Source organism: Macrobrachium rosenbergii, chromosome 26 (assembly GCF_040412425.1).
Source record: "Macrobrachium rosenbergii isolate ZJJX-2024 chromosome 26, ASM4041242v1, whole genome shotgun sequence".
Classification (NCBI taxonomy): domain Eukaryota; kingdom Metazoa; phylum Arthropoda; class Malacostraca; order Decapoda; family Palaemonidae; genus Macrobrachium; species Macrobrachium rosenbergii.
The window spans coordinates 14704392-14728507 of record NC_089766.1 but is presented as its reverse complement, the minus strand read 5'-3'; the positions used below and the strand labels follow the sequence as shown (position 1 = coordinate 14728507).

The 24116-nt window shown below is 35.2% G+C and overlaps 1 protein-coding gene across 20 annotated transcripts in view; it reads left to right on the top strand.

Moving 5' to 3' along the window:
* Positions 1-20957, top strand: part of LOC136853070 (blood vessel epicardial substance-like) — a 194612-nt gene extending 173655 nt beyond the window's left edge. For 2 of the 20 annotated variants that reach the window (XR_010857318.1, XR_010857324.1), the window contains 6 exons: positions 489-600; positions 3026-3250; positions 5901-5961; positions 7346-7402; positions 14281-14999; positions 18101-20957. Coding sequence is in view for 4 of the 20 variants with exons in the window: in XM_067128325.1 (XP_066984426.1) it covers positions 489-600; positions 3026-3250; positions 14281-14542; positions 18101-18125 (624 nt within the window). In the remaining 16 variants the exon portion in view is untranslated. Of the gene's footprint in view, positions 1-488; positions 601-3025; positions 3251-5900; positions 5962-7345; positions 7403-11247; positions 11444-14280; positions 15000-18100 lie in introns of all 20 variants that reach the window. The other 18 variants (XR_010857314.1, XR_010857316.1, XM_067128325.1 and 15 more) reach the window with 16 other exon arrangements.
* Positions 20958-24116: the final 3159 nt, after the last annotated feature.

Sequence of the window (24116 nt, the reverse complement as noted above, 5' to 3'; positions counted from 1 at the left end):
ATAACAATGATATTAATAATTCCACGTTTCCAGGTAACCTTAATGGTCTGTTCAAAGATTTGATAACAATGATATTAATAACTCACGTTTCCAGGCAACTTCTTAATGGTCTAGTCAAAGATTTTATAACAATGATATTAATAATTGCCACGTTTCCGCAGGTAACTTCTTAATGGTCTGTTCAAAAGATTTGATAACAATGATATTAATAACTGCCACGTTTCCGCAGGCAACTTCTTAATGGTCTAGTCAAAAGATTTTATAACAATGATATTAATAATTGCCACGTTTCTTAATGGTCTGTTCAAAAGATTTGATAACAATGATATTAATAACTGCCACGTTTCCGCAGGCAACTTCTTAATGGTCTAGTCAAAAGATTTTATAACAATGATATTAATAATTGCCACGTTTCCGCAGGTAACTTCTTAATGGTCTAGTCAAAACATTTGATAACAATGATATTAATAACTGCCACCTTTCCGCAGGTCACCATAGTTGCCGAGGAGAGAAGCGAGTACTTGTGCTGGTCAAGGCCTCGACTTCGACATATCCTCCATCTCCGTCCTTTCCTTCGGGCAGTCATCCACAACCTTATAGGTAACTTTGACCTTCAAAATATCTGTTATAAACTCATTATTTATATCATTTCCATTTTCTTTCATTCTCATCTTAGTGCTGAATGACCCTATGGGTCCCAGTGCTTGACTTTGTGCCTAAATCACATATTCCATTCTCGTAAGAGCTGCTTATGCATTAGAGATGCCCAAAGGTTTGTCATTCCTAGTGTGGGAATGCGATAGATGATAGATCATATATCTGTTCCAAGTATTACAAACTTTTTGTGTGATTTTATCGATGTTTAAATTGTTTGACAATCCGGGTAAAGAGGTTTCATAGGTAATACATATATACAGTATATATATATATATATATATATATATATATATATATATATATATATATATATATAATTTCTTTATTACAAACGTTTTGGGATATATTTAGGAAGCACGAATAGTTGAACGTTCTATTCGCTGAATTGTAAGCATAAAGGTTTTAATAGAATCAAAGAGTGCTGTCTACTACTGATGAAAAGTTGATAAATTAATTTGTCCCACACAAGCGGGTACATAATTTGATGGTGTTATGCTTACCTACTACAACTGATCGATGGTTAAATGAAATTCTATAGCTAGTACGTTTTTTTATTATGGTTTTATCCATTTTATTGATAATATTGATGTGTATGTTCTGGTTTTTACCCTTGCAATGTCAGTATGGTTGTGTATCTAATATGGTTTTTATGCTGTGGGTTTATTTTCCTCTTTGATTTAGGTTTGTATGATTAATTTTTTTCCACTGTAACAGTACTATGGTTATGTATGCTGTGGTTTTTAATTTATTGTAAATGTTTGTATATGTATTTACAATTGATATCTACCAGATCTACTAGTGCATAACTGCCTCAGTACTATATATTATTTTTTCAACTTTAGTTTAAATCACACTATAAAACCTTAGCAAACCTTCACCACGGCCATGATTTTCGTTGAGGTGATAATATTTCCTATAGTAAAAATGTTGCCAAGGCCAAGATTTTGTGTTTGCTCAGGAGGAAAAGGAAGTCAGCTAATCCCAAAAGACCTGCCCTAAGTTAGGACCTCCAGAATATCCTGGAACTTGGAAGGATTTTGTTTTGACTGTGACATTCCCAATGATATAAAAACGTTATACTCAGCTGATAAAGCTGTTTTTCAACAACCGTTAACCTTTTTGATGAGCGATGGTGACAAAGGTTGAAAATAACCAACCCAGTACAAGTTCCGTAAACAAACCAGCCTGTATTTTTGTCGATTATTTAACTCGTGTACAGATGATCTTACTCATTTCCTTCAACTTTTTGTTTATTATACCATTGCCTGTTCTTGATTTGTTTCCTGTTAAACCCTGCGTTTGGGTTCCTGTACATTACAGTTATTTATTTTAGATCTCGTGTTTTTTTCAGCGAAATAAGCACATTACGCGTCTAAAGCTTTAATTTTTTTTATCATGCAGATCGATGTTTTTATAGTTATATTTTCATCTTAATTTTTGAAGGATTATCATATAGATCACGTAGAACCAAGAATGTGAAGATCTTTCAATGAGGCTTTGATGTGTAATTTGTAATGAATATTGAGACATCAGGCATGCTTTCGTTCATAGAAAGCTGATATAATAATGTTAAACTTTATGTGTCTCCTAAAATTGTTTTAGACTGAAGAAGTCCACTGTTCAGGTTATTGAAACCATCTCAGTAGTCTTACTGAAAGCCTTCCTTATAGTCTTACTGATGTCTTTTAGCTTTGAATACCAAACACCAGTGGCAGAGGGTCTGCCAGACCTAGTAGCTGTAAGGGACAAAGGCCATGGGCATAGCTTTCATCCCATTATTATTATTATTATTGTTATTATTATTATTATTATTATTATTATTATTATTAATTAATATTATTATTATTATTATTATTATATCCCTAGTAATAATAGAGAACTGATGTTATTAATAAAAATAAAAAGCAAGACTAATTGAATGAACTGAATATACAGTACTTCTTGTGGATGGTATATTCTGGGAAGATATAAATTCAGGAGATGATAAAATTATTATTATTATTATTATTATTATTATTATTATTATTATTATTATTATTATTATTATTATAACCCTAGTAACTTCTAGAGAACTGTGGGTTATTCAGCCTCACAAAAGAAAAAGCAAGACTAATTGTATGAACTGAATATACAGTACTTCTTGTGGATGGTATATTCTGGGAAGATATAAATTCAGGAGATAATAAGATTCATGAAAGATCTTTAAAAGCATGCACGATTAGCTATTTGACGCTAATAGACCACCGGAGTATTCTGTGAGTAACCATGCGTCACATCGAGGCCTTAGAATCCAAGAGAGAAAATGACCGCGGTTCAATATAATTACCCACACGACATGAATAACTGACCCCGCGCCTCATTCCGGCAGGTAAGGACATCACCACAAAACTATACTCCCTAAACGAGCAACTGGGCGTGAGTGGCTTAACGAGCGAGGGCGTGAGGGGCATCGGTGCCCAAGACGTCTGGCGAGGGGTAGTCCAGCGCTCCATGAGCGTCGACAACGTCCACACGGGCACCAAAGGATTCGTCCGGTCCTTAGCCTGGAGGGCGTCCCACAGGAGGACTTCTGCCACGTACTGCGAGAGCGTCAGTAAGTGTCACTTCAGATTCCCCACTCCCGAATGGAAGCCTGGGACCTCGATGGAAGGTCACTGGTTCTCAGTTACTTTTTTTTTTATTTTTCCTGATCCCCTCTTCGTTTCTGATCTTGCTGCATCCCCACTACATGTTCAAATCAGGTTTCTGTGGGAGTTTGTTTGATCGTCAATTTTCACACCTCTCTTTTTTTTTCGATGTGGAATTAACAAGTCCAAAAGCTATCCAAAGTCTTAAAGCTGGTAAGTCTCAGAAGTAGGTAGGACAGTAGTAGCTTCACGAACAACGTTTTTCTCAGTCACAATTGCACAACTCACTTGCATTAGGTGTGGACAGAAAAAAAAAACCATCACATACGGATCAGCAGCTTTTTAGGCACAGCTAGTACTGTATACCTTTGCACTATCCGCGGTGCACGATTCGACAGCTTCGTTACAACGAGCCCTTTCGACGTCTGATTAGATACACACGCGGCGAATGTTGCTAAATAGGAATCACCTTGATTAAAATGCACAGGTGTAGAGAGGAAACGATAGTTTTTTTAGCCATGTGTGGAGTAACAGGTGTAACACGTGCGTGGATGCAGAGAAAACTGTAGCTCTGTAATGAACCGTAGAATACTGCATTCCTTGATATAGTGGTTGTATCAGTCACATCATACTTTATTTTAAGAAGTCATATCTACCTATAACAAGCTACAGTTTTTTAACATAAAGGTTATGTAGATCTGTATACTGTATATATAATTTTAAAAGATTTTAATCAGTTGTTTTATGTAGTTTGTGTTTTGTGCACAGTTTTACATACAGTATTTGCATACTGGTCCAATTAAGTTTTTTATATATATATATATATATATATATATATATATATATATATATATATATATATATATATATATATATATATATATATATATATATATAAACACCGGTATATTTGATAATTTATGTAGGAATAATTTGGTATTACTTACTAATGTTTACACTCATATCACACCTGTCTGTGTTAGATGTCTATTTTTTGAACATGATTACAGATAAGATGGAATTTGGGAACTGCCTATTAATTTAAAATTTGTAAACGCCACTAATGGTAAGAATCATAAGAAGTCCATTCATAACAAAATATTTAAACCTTTATAATAAATAAGAAGTGTTTAATATTAATATATTACTAGAATTGATTTTTTAAAGGTTTGCTCCGTGAGTTTTTCAGACACTGGTGGTAGAATCTGATCCTCCTCCGATCTCCTTACAAGAGGGAGTATTCCTCACGAGTTCCACATCAAGAACACTTGATCCCCTCTTTAGAAGGTGACAGTTTAGTTGGCCGTGTATTCTTATAATCTAATGTAGAAATCTGACTTTGTAAGCTGCATGAGATGAACCTTCAAACATTGTTCTTCTCAGCTTATTCGTGCATTAAGGTCAACTTAAGTTATAAACTTATAGAGGGTGTATTCGAATGAAGTTTGTTGTTGTTTTTCTTCTTCATGTAAAACACGAAGAAAGATGAGAAGTCCTAAAGGAGAAGTTTTGAGCTCGATAATACTAAGTCTGTATCAACTGATAAAATGCAAAATTATAATCAAGCTCAAAACTTCTACTTTAGGACTTCTCTTCATTCTTCGTGTTTTAAATGAAGAAGAAAAACAAAAACAAACTTCATTCGAATACACCCTCTATAAGTTTATAACTTAGTTGGCCCTAATGCATGAATAAGCTGAGAAGAAGAATGTTTAAAGGTGCATCTCATTGCAGATTACAAAGCCAGGCTTCTACATTAGGACTCAAGAATTCCCATTCTGCCACCTTCCATGCACTCTAGGCCTTGCATTGGTTGTGGTTCCTTCTGGAAGGTCACCCTGTTGCCACTTTTCAAGTTCCTTCAAGTCATGACTAAATAAAATGATGGTTTCCCTGTTGCTTCATGAAACTTCGAATACAAAACTATAGATCTTCTTGTTAGTAGTCACTACGAAATAAATTAAAACCCCCGATCCAGCTTATACCGTAATCAGTGTAATATATTTATCAAGAACACGGTAAGAGTTGTAGGTGATGTTAACACTTCGCCAGGGAACGTGAACAATTTTTGACTGTAAGATATTTTAGCTATGGAAAAATAATATATTTCACCCCTTCGCATCGTAAAGGCAAAGCCTGGCGTAAAACTGTTAATTTTGATGAGGATGATAATATTTTGCCTTCGTTTTAAACTCATCAATGGTCTTGTTCTTGTAATGGGTCTGACTGATGTTAGTGGAAATACAATGGATAGCTGCTAGGTGTATGTACTGTTGAGGGGCTGTTCCAGAAAGGCCTTCTGGGATCTCCTTTATTGTGGAATGCGTGAGAAATATTTGGAGCCCCATTCTTGTAGAGGCTGAAAGATGACAGAACTACCATTAGTGGTCCTACTCACATCTTAACCTGCTTCAAAGTGTTGCCAAAGATACTTGTATAAAAATATCAGTTACATTTCCCCCTGAAAACTGGGGGAATTGTCATCTTATTTCTCACTGTTCATGAAAATTCTACCATGCATATGCAGTAAATTGAATTTTATTGTGTTTGTTTTTTAAAAGCTGGGCTCTCTGATCTCCCAAATGATTAATTACGTAGTTAACTTTTTTTTAATAGATCCTCAGTTCCCATCTCAGCTTGCATAAGATTCATTTACGAAGTCAAGTTTTTATATAAGGTAAGGTTTTTGCCAATTAGTTCCCACTTTGTCAGTGTAACAGTACATATTTTCCTATTAGTATATGTGGTTGAATATCGTCATATTTGTCAAGACTTTTTTTTTCGTATGTTTTACCATATTTTGATATTTTTCAACAAATTCAGTTTTGAATTTTGAAGAAGGAGTACTTTGTATTGTATGTTGCTTATATGTGAGTAAGAAGGAAGAGGCATTTGTAATTCTTTGTAAATCTCCAGGTATTGTTTTACTTCTTTGGTATATTTTTATGATTTTTCATTTCCAGATTTTATCGTTACCTCCCTCATAGACAATAGTGAAAACACTGTAGTGTGATCTCTCTCTCTCTCTCTCTCTCTCTCTCTCTCTCTCTCTCTCTCTCTCTCTCTCTCTCTCTCTCTCTCTCTCTCTCTCTCTCTCAGAGTGACATGTAGATGATAATATCTATTTTCACTGTGTATCAGGAGTGTCACTCTAGTCTGTGTGGTTGATGTAAGTCAGGATTGGAGTCTGCATGTGTGTCGTGTAGGTTGAGTAATTTGGTAGATTTCATGAAGCAAAGCGTCAGAACTCATGATTTTAATGTATATTTAGGGAACAAGTTTCATCACGAGCCCTGTGGTAATGTTACATTTATGCCCTGTGGTTATGTTATATATGTCTATGTAAACCAAAAGTTTTTCAACGTGTAGGGCAGGTGGAGAATTATTTAAATCTTTGTTCCAACAGCCCTGAAGTTAGTCATACTCTTCCAACGGTGTCATGCTGTTGGGTCAGTGAATTACTTAATTCTCAACCTGAGAGCACCCTCTTAGTAACAAATTTGTCATTGTTTTAAGCACAGTCGATTTAAAAAAAAAAAAACAACATTGCACATCCTTATAGAATTGGTGGTGGGATGGCTATGTTTTGTCCCTCAGTAGCTGGCAGGATTTCAAGAAATCATTACATAGTACAACACTACAGTATTGTAGTCCAGTAGTAAACATGAAATTTCCTATAGAGAGCATGTTAGTGCAGCATGCATTTTCAGACTGGGAATAAAAACGTTTTTTCCTCGACTGGTAGAAGCTGAGATTCCTTTTTTTAAGTGTAGTAAGACTTTAAGCGCTTGATTAAAATTTTCTTTCAACCGGTAAGACTGTCAGACTGCAGTATTGCATGTACAGAATAAAGGAATCTTAACTTTGAGTTCATTTGCAATTTTATTGGCATATTTCATGACAAGTGGATTGCCCCTAGCACAAAGATAAATGATTGGGACTGCCAGAACACTGTGGCCATCGCCATACCCTTACAGAACATTTTGGGTGTTTTTTCTTTTTTCTTTTTTTTTTCTTGATCCCTCATAATGTACCAGTCACTAAATGAGGACGTGTTACAGACGTGACGGATCCTGTGCTGGACGCGCCCCCCTGCCACCTCTGACATCACGCCCCCAGTAAGTCCCTCCCCAATTTCCCTCCCTTCCGCTGTCACAGTTAAGAAGTTCAGAATGCTTACAGGGGGCAGATAAGAATGACTGCCTCATTCATTCATTTCCTGGTGGGGTCCAAATTTCTGCAGTTTTTTCAAAGATTAAGTACTTGAATTATGAATATGTCCAGGGTAAGGTACAATTATGGTAGAATGGACATGGTTTTATATCTTACAAGCAAACACCTGAATTCAGTCATTCTTTTGTGCCATATCTTCTTTGAATATACTCATATTGTATTATTAAGTTTCAGAATATTTTAATAGTCAATTATAATGCCATTACCTTGCTTTCTTTCACCTACTCTTGCTTTTTTAATGGGTTTTATAGCGTGATTTTAACCTATTCTCTCAAGGCAATTTACTCATTCCAGAATTCTCTTTGGGCCTCAGTTTTCATTGACACATTATATTGATTACCCATAAACAAAGACAGCCCAAGGCAATTAGCTATGGAAATAACATCTGCTTTCACCTCTACTGTAAGAATTAATTCCCTTTCGATGAAATATGCACTGGTAGTTTAATTCTGACTGCGCACTAGTATCCTTGGTTTAGCTGTGATTTTAGTAAGCTGTGGATAGTCTCTTGTATCTGTGTTAATTCGTGTAGGTTAGTGCTTTCGACTTACATGACTGAGTTCTTTTGACTCGTGCCTTTGTGGCATATTCTTGACGTTACTGTGTGAAGTCACTCTAGAGATGTAGATCCCGAATATGTACAGTAGTTCTCATAGTCTTGTAGTCGTATCATACGTGTACCAGTTCCTCACAGAGCTCTTAACATCTATAAGGATTGTAATTGTACATACAGTACAGTAAATTCATATATTTTTTCATCCTATACAAATAATTTGTTGACTGCCATGCGACATTGATATGGGAGAAAAGGAGTGATAACAAGGTCATTTTTAGTGAGGTGTCATCACCCTTTGCTTTTGAAAAGATTACAGTTTTCTTGCTGCAGATCTGAGATGAAAACAGAAGAAATTTTTAGTATAATTACAATTATTTGCTCACAATATTATTTAGAAGTTATTAAAATGCAAACATAGGATTCTAACAGGTTTGCAGTAACATGTTTTAATGGTTGCTAAGAAATATTCAACAGAAATTATTTCTGATTAATCATTCAGTACAGTACTTACATTACTGTCCAAGTACATGACTTTATGAGTATATAATTGTTCTTAGTAATAACTGTGAAACTCAATCTTTGATTAACATATCAGTTCATTTAACTCCAAAATTGTTTTGAATCCAACAGGTTGAATCCTAACCCAGAATTTTCAGGATGCATAACCAAAATTCTACCATTAAGCCACTTGAACTCAGAGCTGAGGTGATGAACTTCATACTTATTATGGAGTATATAATACGTACAATATATTACTTTTTTACAGAATTTAGTCCAGCATACAGAATATATATAGAATCTATGAAGAGTTCTGTGGGTGAATTGGGTCAGTAATTAAGATTTTTATGTAAAAATCAATATAGCAGTGAAAATAATACTGAAATGTTTTAAACCCATTTGTCGTCCACCATATAATGATCTTCCACTGCAATGCTTTTTCTATAAAAGCATTATGTGTAGACTTATTATTGATATATAATTTCAGCATTCGGCGTGTGTTATGTCCTATTTTAATTATTGTATTATAGATTTTAAAAGTGAAATCCTTTATGAGTTAATTTGGTTGCTGTGCTCATTGTACAGGTAGCATATCTGGGATTGGTGGTAAATGTTAGTGTTAGATCGATCAAAGTTGAGTCGTCACATTCTGATCATGACTTGCAAGTCAGAAAAGCTGAGAAAAAGGATCATTGCTTTTAACTAATGAGTCTCATACTGCCAGGAAAGTCTACCGGGTAGTTGGCAATGAAGTCAGCCGGTTATGGATAAAATTCAGGAATACCATATTGTTTTCTTCAGTGTCACAACATAAAGGAAATATATGTTGTCAGTCAGATCAGAGAATACAGTATATGTCCCTACGTTAACCTTTGCTTTGTTTTAGTTGGAATGCTTCTTTTATCACGTAGATCTTGACAGTATTTTAAACACAGGGAGACAAAATAGGTATGTTGGACCTATTGCGGAAATTAGTAGATTTTAATTTTAGTTTTTCTTTGAACGAAAGAAAGATTGTTATAGTTTTAGGACTGGAGAAGTAGTCTGCATTTGACACATCTAGATTATAGTCTTTGTTATAATTTTGCTCTTCTTTCTCATGCTTTAGAACCTAACATTTGTGTTTTAAATGATCATTGTAGGGCAATATTGCAAGTACCTCAAACATTCTGTTCTATTAAAAAATGTATGACTAGATAAGATGGAAGGAAAATTTACTGAGCATTCCAAAGGGATTCGTACTTGATGTTCATATACTTTCAAATTCTAGTTAAATGCTTTTTGCAGCTGAGGCATTACATAGTAGCTGTTGGTTTTAAATATTCCAATTGCTATTAGATTCTTTGTGTAGGTTCTTGGTGTAAGCTGTTTGCCTGGATTGTTTACTTCCATTTTTAAAGAAGGAACTCGAAAATGCCACCTTTGGTTAATTAATATCCATAAGCAGTCTCATCCAGATATCAAATAATAAATATGTTCTGTGTAAAGCAATATAATAACCCTAATTAGCGAGAAGTTTAAGTTTAAATTTAGCCGTTTGATTTTTTCATTAGGGATTTCATTAAGGGATTTATCTTTCCGATAAATAGTACAATTATGCTCTACTTAGAGGAGGTTCATTGTAGACTGTCGTCTGTCAATACAGTATATTATTGACGTTCAGGATTGCTTTATAAATACCCTATTGATTGATCACCCTCAGGAATAGTGCTCATACCAGCACGATTATGTCTCTAGACAATTAAGCCTCATGCTGATTTTCCTCAGTTTTTCTGACTTGCATTGCTGTTCATATATGTAAACATTTAGTTGTTAGTTAACATTTTCAGCTTACCTCTTTTTGTTTTCTCTTTTGTCCATTTGGGCAGTCAGTTCCATGGAAGCTTGCTTTCAAAGTCAGCAGTTTAGGTTCGTTCTAACTGAATGTTTTTTTTTTTTATTTTTGAATAATAATAATAATAATAATAATAATAATAATAATAATAATAATAATAATAACAGTTCTTAGTGGTGTCCAGTTGTTCCCCTGGCTCGTGCGTTTTACTTCTCATTAGTTCTTCTTTCTCCTTCCACTCGCCTCTCTAACTTCTTCAGCATTTTCTTCATAATTTTTACCTTCGTTTATGAACAAACCCTTCACGCTAGTCTGGCGAGTTTAGAAACTTAACGGATTGGTCCTTTTTCATGTGTTTAGTGATATAATTACATTTATCAAAACAGTAACACTCCATTGAATTGTACGTTCATAAAAAGAAGGCACTGCACATGAAATTAGAAATTAAAATGCCTTTGAGTGTTAGGAACTTGTCATACTGCACAAAAAATATGGACTCTTCTTGTGTAACATCAACACTCGTCAGAATTTCCACACGTGGTTCTTCTGCCTTTGTATTGATGGTCTCATGCACCTATTAAATTAGGGTCCATACTTTCACGGCAGTAAAAAAAAAAATTCAATGTCATTTGAGTCACGTGTACACACAAGAGGAGTTATGAGAGGTAGGCTGTCTCTTAATTTTCGTAGCTGTTAGGCTAAGTTAGTGATTTATGCTCGTTTTATTTCATAGTTATGTTTTACGATCTCATTCTCTTTTGTGATTTTCATTACTCAAGTCATTTGCACTTTCTTCCCATTTGTGTATGTAGCTCTGAATTTTATTTAATATTTCTTTACAGTTTTAGAATGAGATCTCATATTCAGTCCAGAGTGTAAGAACTGGGAAGTATTGGAATTTTAAAAGCTTGGAACAAAAATGGGTCTCTTGATATTCTTTGCATGAGGATCACTTACATATTTTAGGAGTCTTTGTTTGTGTCTGCTGTAGAAAAGGTAGCGAGTCTTAGACTGTACATGGAGAAGCCAAGTTTTGGGGTTAGTGGATTTAATGTTAATATTGCACTTTGTAATTCTGTTTTCTTAAAGATTTTAAAAACAATATTTACTCGAGACTAAGTGTTGTATTTTGAATGCAAATTGTCAATGTTTTCTGCTCAAGAGTTCTCAAACTCGTTAATTCTTTGTATCATATCTCAGAACAAAGTAAGATTTCATTAAAATTGTTTTTCTTATTAGTACATGCAGTGGAGTTTTGGATACTTTCAGAATGAGAATTCTGCTGTGTTAAAATAATCATTTTAATATTCATTCTTGTTATTTCTTGGTAGAATATTTTTCCTACATTCTGTCTTGAGGATATCACGTGGAAAAGGTTAAGTAATCTTTGAAATTTAGCTCGACTGTTTCTGTTATTTAAATTTCAAACAATTTGAAAGTTAGCCTCCATAGCTCATTTCAGAGCTTTGTCAGTTTAGATTTTAAGAGTTACTGTATTTATTTCTTGGGGCAATACATTTTGAATGCCACCACTTTCCTCTTCTCTTTTCCTGGCAACAGTCACAGTTATTGTGAACATTAAGTCTTCTCTATGTTCGTATTTATTCAGCATGAAAGGGGTTTTACATTGAAGTAAGAGAAGACATGCTTTTCGGAAACCTTTCTATACTGTTCACCCATCCAAGGGTAGATGTGGTTATCGTTCACTCAAAGCATAAAATGGCCATAGGGAAGGTCTAGATCGATGGTCAGCACTCAGAAATTTGTTAAGGTAGTAACAGGCGCTGTATAGATTTTTTTTCATCTGATTGTGGTTCTTTCTTAGATCAACAGGCTTCTAGATAAGGGAATGATTTAATATTCTCATCTGGTATAGTATTTTGAAGGAGACTATGTGAAAACCATATCTAGATCTGAAAAAGAGTATCCAGAGAACCGGTGTACCAATCAGCACTCTGCCTAGAGGATAATTGAACCCTCTAGAGCCAGTATGTGATAGTTGGTTGACTGTCAGGCTCCAGTTTTGTTTCTACAAGCTCTTAATCATTTCTCCAGAGCATGATGACATCTGTTTCATTCTTCTTTAGATTCTGCTTCATTAGTCTTTCTTTATAATTTGGTAAATCTTGCCTTGTTTTTGTGTCCCCTTACACAACACGAGGTTTTTTTTTTTTACATTCATTATGCAGTAGTTTGCTGTTAAATTTTGGATCATACTGATATAAATTTTATCTTGTTATTTTACGTATTTCCTTGTGCAGTATATTATATCTTGTATGGTTACCAGTATATTATGCATATCTTTTGCCGTTAATCATTTCAGTGTAGCTGTTCTGCTTTTCATCTGCATCTGATATGAGGATAGAGCAAGTCCTTGCTTTCTGTCCTGCATTCTTTTAAAGCTGTTTCTCAGTGTGCCTTGGTTTAGCCAATGACTTATTTTTTTTATTCATTAACAGTATATCCTGATGCTGAGCGCTTTAATTAAAGTCTATTATGGTTCCTTTGTGCACCTCGTACCTTTGTGGCAAGCTCTTGAGTTTATATATTGTTTTCAGATATAAGTCCCCTAGATTCAGTCCTGTAAAAAAATAAATTGTTTTTGGCAGTCCACATCACTGGTTGCCCAGTGACTGGGAGACAGTCCTTACGCTGTGATTTAGGGACACTGTTTCATACCATCCCCTGGTCAAGCCGGGTCTGGCTTATGGATCAGCAGGACTTTTGTTTTCAGATTAGCATTAGGATATTCTAATAATTTACTTCTACTTATTAGATCTACACGTTAGTGCTTTCCTCGCCCCAGAAGTTGAATCTATATTCTTTTTTAAAATCCCATTTTTACGGGAATTTCCTTGGACCATTTTATTCCTATGGACTGAGAGTGATTGCGTAGAATAGTCCATGTTCTAACTTACTGTTTGTTAAGAACGAGTGAATCATTTTATTAATTTTTTTTCGCACTGTAGTATTACCCCACCAAAGTACAGGATTTTAAATGTTTACATATTGTATGAGAAAACATGACCATGATATTTAAGTCTTGCACTTTGTGAAATTCTTTAAAAGTGAAGGTTCAGGATCAAATAATTTTCAGTGCCTTTTTCCTCTGTATGCCCTGTTCTCTGAGTGATTTTAATAGTATCATTTATTCAACTGGTATCACGGCTCCCTCGGAATTACGTAAGGAGCACTTCTGAGACATTTTCAGCATGGTTTTGATGACTGTTTCACTCTTGTCAGTTAGGAGATGGAATCTTGAAGCTATTCATTTTTCAATCCACTTATCACCACTCACTGCTCAAATAGTGTTCAGACTACTTTTATTTTCATATATATTTCGCATGATGCACAACCATCTCCATTTCAACACTTGTGCAATTCTTAAAAGAATGAGATAATTCAGTTTAGAAGGCTTCTGGCTACATTCTCTTGCAGAACTAAAGGGTATGACTTAACTACTTGCATCCATGGAAATTTGTGTCAAGGAATATGCTTGTTTGTGTACAAACAAGATTTGGGTGACAATAAATTATAATACTGCATCGGATGATTGGGTTATAATTTAAGCCTCACTATGCCATTATAGGAATTTCAGGTAAATTATAATAAATCTTAGTGTTTAAGTTTCCCTTCAAGCATCTCTCTTTGGCACCAAAATCTTTTTATTTTACTTCATATAAGGATATTTATAATCACATTTGGGTTTACATAGTTTTTGCCGTTTGGACACTAGCTCTTGCGCTGTCTATTCACTCATTACTATTAATGATAAGGATGCTTTAAAGAAAGCTTCTAGCATGTCAGCACTAATTTTAACGGTTACAAACTCTCACAGATCAGACACAGGTCATGCCCAACATTTATTTCCTCAGGGTCATCACCCGTCAGGTCCCGTGGGTCGCATGCATCTGACCCCGCCCTTAAAGCGACCTCTCCGGGGGCCTGGGGAAGTATTCGTCAGCATGCTCAAGGAAGCCAGCAACATCTTCTGGCTCCCCCTTCGCCACAGGGTTTAGAGCCGCCTTTAGCATCAGGGACAGCATCTTCACCACCACCAGTTTTACACACAGGCAGTTTAGCAGGTCGCAGCACAGGTAGCAGCAGCAAGCGCACCCCCCGGGAGAACGTGGTGAGGTGTGTGGTGACGTCAAATGCCTCTTGCACACGCCTTTCAGTGGAAGCGCTCGACGATCCATCTCTGCTGGAGACATACGTCTGAAACCTTCCCTGCCTGCCTGCCTGCCTGCCTGCCTGCCTGCCTGCCTGCCTGCCTGTCTGCCTGCCTGCTTCATACCTGCTGTGTCTGCCTGCCTGCCTGCCTGCTCAACAGCTGCTGCTAGACTCAGTAGAGCAAGAAGCAGTAAAGCAGATGTCTGGTAGAAGATGGTAGTCCATGGTAGCCCTTCGGTAGTGTCTGGCTGGTGCATGTAGCAGGTGATGGCGATAATGGTGACGGTGAAATATTAAAAGTATCAGTAGGATGTCCAGGATCCATGATCTCTGTTCAACCCCATCCTGCCTGCCTGCCTGCCTGCCCTTCTCCTTCCAGCCTCAGGAGCACCATCCTTCAAGTCTGCAACAGAGTAGAGAGGTTCTGAGCAAAGTCAGCCTGCCCTCGCTTAGGGCAGCCTGTAGTCTTGTCATGTTTGTGTTTCTGAGTCCTGGGATTTGCATGCTGCATGCATACGGTTTTGCATGTCGACTCATTGCCATCCTTGCTTTAGGTAACATGTAGTGCTGTTGCTGTATACAGGTACTGTAGAGGATGCATGTATGCCTTGCGCATTACCGTGCATTTGTATTGTCCTCCTTGTTTTGTCTTGATGCTCAGTTGGTTGTTGATACTTTAGTCACAAGTAAGTTGGTCATCATTTGATGCTGAGCATGTCTATTGAAAGTCTTTAAAGAAGAGGTATAGTATTTTGATATTCTGAAAAGAAACGTCAGTACCTCTTGTGAGTGTGTAGATACATTATTAAAGTATGTGCAAATGAAGATTGTTTTTATTGTATGATCCACATTGCCGGATATGTACGTAATTATTTTTAGTAGTTACAGTATTCTGGCACAGTACTATTGGTTAGTAGTATGTATGTAAGTATTCAGAACAGTAGTTTTGAACTGTGTAAATTGAATTCTTTCTATTTTTTCAGATAGTAGTGTTTGAAAATAATCTGTACTAAAGTTTTGCAATTAATTTTTCAGATTCATGCTGAACAGTTTCTGTTTTTTTTGCTCTGCAAAGTTAACATTTGAAGATTTATTACATATTGAACAATATTAGAATAGATACTGATATTAAGTTCAGCAAAATCTGTCGACTGTGTCCAGCTATGAGTTAACAGCTATGTGTGTATGGCGCTAGTAGTATTTCTAATTCTACTGGAAAGTATAGGACAGGTATAGAATTACACTAACTGTGAAGAAGGATTTACAAGTTAGATCATTTTGATAATGTTAAGTATAATTCAAAGTCCATCAACAAGTGCTGTATTCGCACTGGAACTACATTACTTTTTAAATATTTTTGAGGTGTATCTTTAAAGTGCAATATGGGTTCAGTGAATATTGTGACCGCTTAAATGTTTAAAGGTTTAAAGATCACTCATATGTGGCTAAGGCAAGTGATCGGTCACAAGGCTGTCACATAATGCCCTTTAGACTGAACATAAATACATAAGCTCAGCTGGTAGACCTGTGGATGCCCCCAGACCAACAAATCCCTAGGTTACAGAGACAGTAAGGTCGTGTTAATAATGTACTTTTGAATTCGTTGTGCTCTTGCTTGGCATTTGGCACGTTTTCTTATAAAAAAGATAAGTTTGCATAGGTAGCTTTTTAGGGCTTTCCTGTAAAGCTTACAAGAGAAAGGCTAATTTTCTTAGACGTTTCATTCTTACAAAGCAATAAATGAAGACAAAAGAGGCACCAAAAGTCTCTCATTACTTTACCACAACAAATACTCGATTGATTTTCTGATAAGGGAAGCAAATGGACATTTTCATTCTGTTGATTCCAAACTGTGGTGTACAGGTTGAGGAAAAAATTAGACCACTTCATTGAAATGTGCAGAAAGTTCTGCCTTGTGTACATTACAGCTATACACAAACTCCCGAATACTGTACCGAGACATGAAGCAAATACAGCTTAAAGGCTTATATTTCAAACTGCACTGATGGCTCCAAATATGCTGGTAGTAAGCTATGCTGTAATATTTTTAACAACGGATGCTCGCTGAGTCGGAGAATGAATAGCCTTGGGACAGAAGCACATTGCTAGTTGCCACGTTAGCAGATATTACTGCTTCTATTATTACTTCTGAAAATGGCACTAAAGATTCTTCATGGCATCCTGTTGGCCCCGTGTGGTTTTGGCGTGTCTTTTATTTTTGATCTTTGTTCCATTGGTCCCTTCCCACATACTGGTAACTGTCCAACTTTAAACTTCACCTCACTCCAATTGCCGCCTCATGGTGAGCACATCCTTAGAGGAATTCCTACGAATCCAGAAAATGATTCAGTGGTCTTTTTAAACTAATTATGGTAGCGTTAGGAATAGAACAGTGGAACAATATACTGTAGAACCGTAGACTTATTAATGTTATGATTGGGTAATAGTTCTCTATTATTATCATAATATATATATTTGAATGAGACCACTTCATCACTTATTCGAACTCACTTAAAATTAGAGAAACTGGGAAGCAAAAGACACTACAAAGAACTATTAGTACTGTCTACAGTGAGCCATGCAAGGCACACTGTTCATAGTATCCCATATGGGAACGTAGAGAGAATTAAAAATGTCTATGCCAAACTACTGGATAGACTCATAAGAGGAACATAGCATAGCTCTTTCACTGAAGTCAAGACTTAAGGTTATGGTACAGTATTCATGTTTGTAAAACTTAAATGTAAAACATTTGTAACTAAGCAAAAGGAAATCTACCTCAAAAAAGATATTGCAAGCCCTTCTTACCATAGTTTATTTTTTCCAATTTGTTGTTTTATGTGAGAGATTTGAATGTTTTACTAATTACTCCATGTAATTCTTTCCATTGTTGACCTATGAAGGCTGTCATGACACTTAGATTAACATATGGTTTCATTTTTACAAATTCTTGTTCACTGTTAAAAGGAAAATTTGGCTGCTTATGAATATGGTATTTGTAATTGTTGCAACTGTCATTTGTTTCAATTTCACAGTACTAATACATTTCTTGTGTATTTATTTAGTTTGTCTCAGTTACTGAATGTCGAGTATTCTTCTGATTCACTACCAGATGTAACCTTTAGTATATATTAATCTGGAGCAGTTTTTTCACTTTTATTGAACTTTTGTCCTTTATTATTAATCATGTTTACTCTTATCTCCTTGTGTTTATTAACCTCATTTACTTAAAATTATTTGTTCAATTCTTGTTTGCTTTGTGTGACCTTTGGCAAATAAATATTAACTGTTTTAAAATGAAGAATATGGTAATGTCAGTATTTTATTGGATAAATGACATGTAGTTTATAGCCTTTTACTAGAATAATTCAAGCACAAGCTCTGTATTTGAAAATGTTAAATCTTCTTTACTGGGGCTGGGAAGATAAAATCTTTTCCTGACAAAATTCATTCATATTCAGAGTTTTCTTCCCTTTACCAGTACCTTTTTTACCTTCCCCTGATAAACTTATCTCTTGGCAGATTCTTGGGTCTCCCGAATACGTAAGGTTTTAAATCGTTGCTTTGCTCATCGAATAACACCTTGCAATGTCCACTGCGGTGCCCGGGACCTGTGAAATTTCTCTGAGGTGGCTTTTGGAGTAAGTGCAAGAGAAACCTCAGGGAGCCCTCTCATTCATTTAGACCAGTCGAAGACCTGTAAAATCCCTCTGCAAGCTGCTGCAAGGGGCCCTACCTTATGTTCACCTGGTGATCATCAGGTGGACTCCTCTGAAAGCTGCTACAAGGGGCCCCACTGTATGTTTACCTGCAACCAAGTGGATCCGAATTATGTGGTACAGTGTAGACCCATGAGGAGACTTCAGTGAAGCTTTAAATGATTATATACTGGGTCTTATTGTCTTCGTGATGACCTGATGATATCCTGCAACAGAATATCAGGACCTTGAGTACAGTTATTACACTCTGTGGCTGACTGTGTTGAGAAATGTGTAGGTTATTTTCAAAGTATAGTGATATGAAATCGTTTCAAAACTTGTTCAGACAAGAAGCATCTTCTAGTGTTTCATTTTCTGGTATCTGGCTAAAAATTGCTATTGCAGTACTACAATGATTAATGCACAGAGACCGCTATTATAAACTGACTTGGAATTTCTGGATGGTATAGGGTGGTTTTGGGTTGACAGTCTTAAATGCCAATTGAATAAAGAATCGACTTCTCGGTATGTTGAAAACAAGAAACAACCACCCGTTAGTATTGCTCTCAACATTTGCTACTGATACTCGACTGGGCAGAGTGTAATCTGTGTTTTACTAGTGTTCTGTGTTCAGTGTGATGTTGTGTCTTCTCTGGTGATATTAGGATCATAGAAGGGGGAATCTCATCTCAGAAAGAGACGTCTAGTGTGACTTTGTACTGGGAAATGTAGTGGCAGACGTTTGAAAATCACTGAAACAGGAATACAGTAATAGCTTCGGCTATGTAATGGGAAATGGATACTTAAAAAACTTCATTTTATACGCAAAGTTTTCACCTAACTTAGGATAAAATGGAAGACAATTTAAAGTGATACATTATTATGTATACTGGCCTTGCTCAGTTTATTTAGGGTAATGCAGATAAGAAAGCTTGATTAGTTTTTCTAATGACCTATAATCAATTGCTGTCCTAAATGAAACATACTCTCATGTATATTAGTAAGATACAGGTTATATGAATTAATTGCAATTGCCTTGTAAGAAGTAACTGATCATAAAGCATACTGTACATTACACCTTTATATTCACCTTTATTTTGTTAGGTATTCTAGCACTATATCCAGGTGATGCAATAATGTGATCTCATTTTACATCCACGTGACATACATAGACACGTACACCCAAGTGTCAGTTATCTAGACTTTGAAACACAGTATCAGAGAAAATGTAATCGGAAACATTTTAAGGGATTCTGTCTGAATGGGTGCTTTCATGTTAGTAGGATGCAATTACATTTGGTTTTATTTGCTTATAGAATAATAGGATGTTTTTCATATATTTCTTTCTTACATTTTACTAAAACCCAATTGTACATTTCTTCATCTTTGCAGAAGATTCAGATAAAGCTAAAGTCATTTTTGGTTCCCATAGTATGTGGTCTATTCTGGTGAATTCGTGAATATATGTGACTTCTGCTCACGCATCGATTTGTTCTTCTGCATCGAGCATGTATATTGATCATCAGAAAGTCTGAGACAGAATCCTTGTATTAACACGGAAGTTGAAATCACAAAGTCATCGTCTTAGCAAAACTTTTGTCGTGAGAGGAGATGAGACTTAAACAAGAAGCAGGTCACATTATAGGGAGATAAGAATAGAAATCAGGAGGAATTTTGACCAGATCAGTGTGGAATTTTTGATGAAATGTTGATAAATGAAAACATATTCTTAAGTATTGTAGGGTTGTCTGTTAGCAAACGGTTTTCCCAAACAGGAGAAAGTGATTGATTTTCAGTGTTAAAAAGAATATTTGAAAATAGATTTTCCAAGAGGACAAAGTTATGTTTTCGTTAGGTATGCAGGCGTGATAGACATCTTTAGCTGTAATTAGTACTTCGTGGTTGATCAACAAAAGTACATAAGCTAGACAAATTAAAAATAGTTTTTTATAGTTTCGATTTCTTTATGGAAATATTTGTATAACAAATATATGATTATTTTTACAAATCGCCAAGTCAACCAGATCAAAAAGAAATCCCAATAGATTGCTTGAGAGAGGACAAGTATCTTCATCACATAAAAACTGAGGCCGGGAAGTAATTGCGTTTTATTTTGGAAAGAAAAGTATGTTTTAATGAAATAAACAGTAGGTCATTTGCCTTATTCTTGCTGAGACAACTAACACATTTGTACAATAACGTGAGCTAAGTATTCACTATCACGACTCCTAACATCTAGGGGAATAAAACTTGAGGATAGACACTTGGGTTGTATGATAATTTAAATGTTTGTCACAAGTATGTTGTATGTCAGAACACAAAACACACATGGTAATGAATTGATATATTTGACGAGAATGTTTTATGTTTATACACCCACTTGGAATAAAAGAGTAACTGAATATCCAACTTGGTATACAGTTTTGAATGTTAAAAGAGAAACGGTTTTATTTTGTCTCTTGCTTTGTATTTCCGTTTACAGTGTTTGGAAGATTTCTTTTACAAATGCTTGATCATTATTTATAGCCTTTATCCTTGAGTAAAGATGGTTTTTGCTTTTGCTATTTTTATGTTAGCAGAGATTTGTCCTGTAGCTTCTATAGTTTATTTATGACTTTATATATGAATTATGTATTTTTGTTATGCTCATCAATAAACTCATTAATGTATGGCATTATTAACTATTATTTTTTTTCAAGCTACAACTGAATACAGCATTTCCTTGAACCTACAGTGGTTTAATGGCATTGGTGCCAAAGACAACATTTTTACTTGTGTCTTTAACGAGTCAATGATTATTAATTGCCTTACATAGTAGTGTCTGAGGCAGATCCACAAATCACCTTAAATTTTAAAATATAGTTGTGGCATCATTACCAGAACATGTAGACTAGTTGAGGACTTGGTGAATTGTGTCTTACTTGATATTCCTGTTTTTCACCATCATTTCCTGTTTTCATATGTACTTTCTTGTCTGCAGTGTATTTTTTAAAATGTACACTGTTTATGACCCCAAAATAAGTGTTCTTATTGTTTTTTCTCTTTCTGCCTATATCTCTACTTTACATCAATTGTATCAGTTGTGGATCACTTTATTTTTAGCCAGTTTATTTGTTCGACTTCCTAATGACTTGACACTATACTAAAGGAATTTTTCATTTTATGTGGCCCCTCAAAGTGCAGTACTGATATTTTTTGTGTCACTGTGAAAGTAAACAGCATCACCAAATTATAGGAGACTGTACCTTATTATTGCATGCCTTGTTTCTAACTGTCTTGTACTGTCTGTTTTTTTTTTTATTTCGTTTGATATTTTGGGAACGTAGAGGATGCATGATCTTGAAACTGATGTTCCCAGAGTCAGTTTTATTTACTTTCTTGTACTCTTAAAGATTGACTTTTCTTTCTACACTATTTATATGAATTTTTTCTACTTTTGGGACTTTGTAAGATGTGCGATCATAAACCTGAAGTTCTCAAAGTCAAATATAGTACACCTAATTTCTTTTCTTGCTGAAGATTTTGTAAGCATATTACTTTATTATGGCATACTCTTTTTGTAGAAGGAACAGTGTTTCTCAAAAGAGTTGGTTTGTTATGTCTTGTCAAAGAACTATCTCAGCTCTCACAGTAAGATGCAATAAGATATTTTCCATAGAAATTAAAAAATATTAATACTCACACTTGTCATACTGTAAGAAAAATAAAATCTCGTTGTATTTTGGAAATGTATTAAAAAAATTAAAATTCAGGTGATTACAGAATAATAAAATAAAAAAAGGAAAGATACAAATGTTAAGAGAGAGAAAAAAGGAAAAAAATAAGCATTCGGTAGTGACCGAAGCTGGCTATTTATTTTTTCTTTTTTTCTCTCTCTCGTGAAACTGTAGTGAATTTTAACGTTTTTAATATAGGTATTTCCAAAATACAGCGGGATTTTATACATCCATGGACATTGGTTTCTCAAGGTAAAGGAATGTGGTTGTATTAGAAAATAAAAGGACAGTTTTAAGTTTTCTTTATTAGATAATAGTGGAACATTCGTGGGAAACACAGTTTTAGGGTTCTATTTTGGTATGCTTTATGAAATATCTTGAATAGGTCCATAACATTTAGGCCAAATCATTTAGGTCAAACGATCATCTTCACTAGAAAATTCATGAGGATATATTTTTTTTACCCAATTCCTGTTTTCAGAACTTACAAACAACAATTCTAAATATTTCGGCTGCTAGTTTACGGGCTGTTTGTACTGGATATTGGTTTTGGTCTACAAAAGAAGGTTTCCTTTCCCGAGAAAGTGATATCGATGTTGTTTTTATGTAGTAGGTTTAAGCCCCTTATACACAATGAACTGATCCTTGACCATTCTAGCATATATTTTGATTCCCCTGCTATATGCTGGTGTATTCTGTGAGTTGTTCTGTATATTATATATTTGTATATTATGAAGACACCCTTTTCTACTATGTCATTATGTCTTACAATATTCTCAAGTGTGTACAGGAGTTTCTTATCCAGGTTTTTATCATTTTTTATACTGAGTCGTACTATCCAGTAACATTTTGTAAGATAGCGGGAAAATGTCTTCTGATTTTATTTTTCCTAGGATGCTCAAGACTTACAATGTTGTTGATTCAAGCACCAAAGTTCCTTCCTCATAATGACTTCCAAGGCCTTTCTGGGAATCATTGTGGTATTCTAAGTTTTTATTTATTGTACTGACGAAAGATAGCATTCCACTTTCTGCATATATAAGAAAATAGCCACCAGTTGTTCCATAGTGAATAAAACATGCTCTGCTGAGGAAAAAATGGTCACATTTATGCCATCAACATTTTGTGGCTTTTGCAGAAGAATGCAGATGCAAAACAACCTCCCCTTCCCACTTGCCTTATTCACATGGAGATAGTTTATGGATATTTTCCTTCATTTTTTCTTCCATTGGCAATTATAATATTTCTTTACAGAGACCTCCATGAAATATTTTGACGTCATTTTGTCAGATTTTCAGTTTTACATTTGAAGTACAGTACAGTACACAGAAAATTCTATTCTCTTGCGAGAATGATTATTGGTTGTAGTTGTACTGTATGAGAAAGGTAGTCATCCCTCCATTAACTTAAAAAAGATAGAGAACTCCTTGACGTAGCTGTGACGTAGTTTAACACATTTTATATTGTACCGTCTTGCGTAATATGCTTCAGTACTCTCTTTGCCTTATAGGTGAGTTTCACAAATACCTAGCTTTCATGGGGTAAGCATTATGGTTGCTGGAATTAGATGTTTAATTTGTCAAGAAGTCGAAATCATAGAGGAGACCAGGAGGTGGGAATTCAGGTAAAACACATACAAGAAAGAAGGGAGCATAGAGAATAAAGATGTGTGACCCCAGAAAGGGAATCATAATGATAAAGATGCTGTTTATGATGATTGTTCTGAAGGGAAATCAGTGTTACAGAAGATGTCTGCAGTCACAGTCATGTTATAGAGTATATTTTACATTAGTGATGAAAGAATAGTTTGTGCTACAAGATATAAAGTGGTGGATGATGAAGGTAGTCAAAGACAGTCTAGAACAGATAGGGACGCAACAGTCTTTGACTTTTGTGGTTTTTGTAAATGATACAATGTCGCAAAGGATAAGCATTCTTTAGTGGATGAAGCAAATGGAACTCGCAGAGAACGAATTGATTTTAAGTTCTTTAATTTTCAGCCAGAATTCGTCCATGAAACCAGCTCTAAAGTGAATGATTTGAAATTGATACTAATAATTATACTAAATATTTCATTATTAGAACGTTTTTCCTATTCTCATTATATGAACACTCAAGGGCATA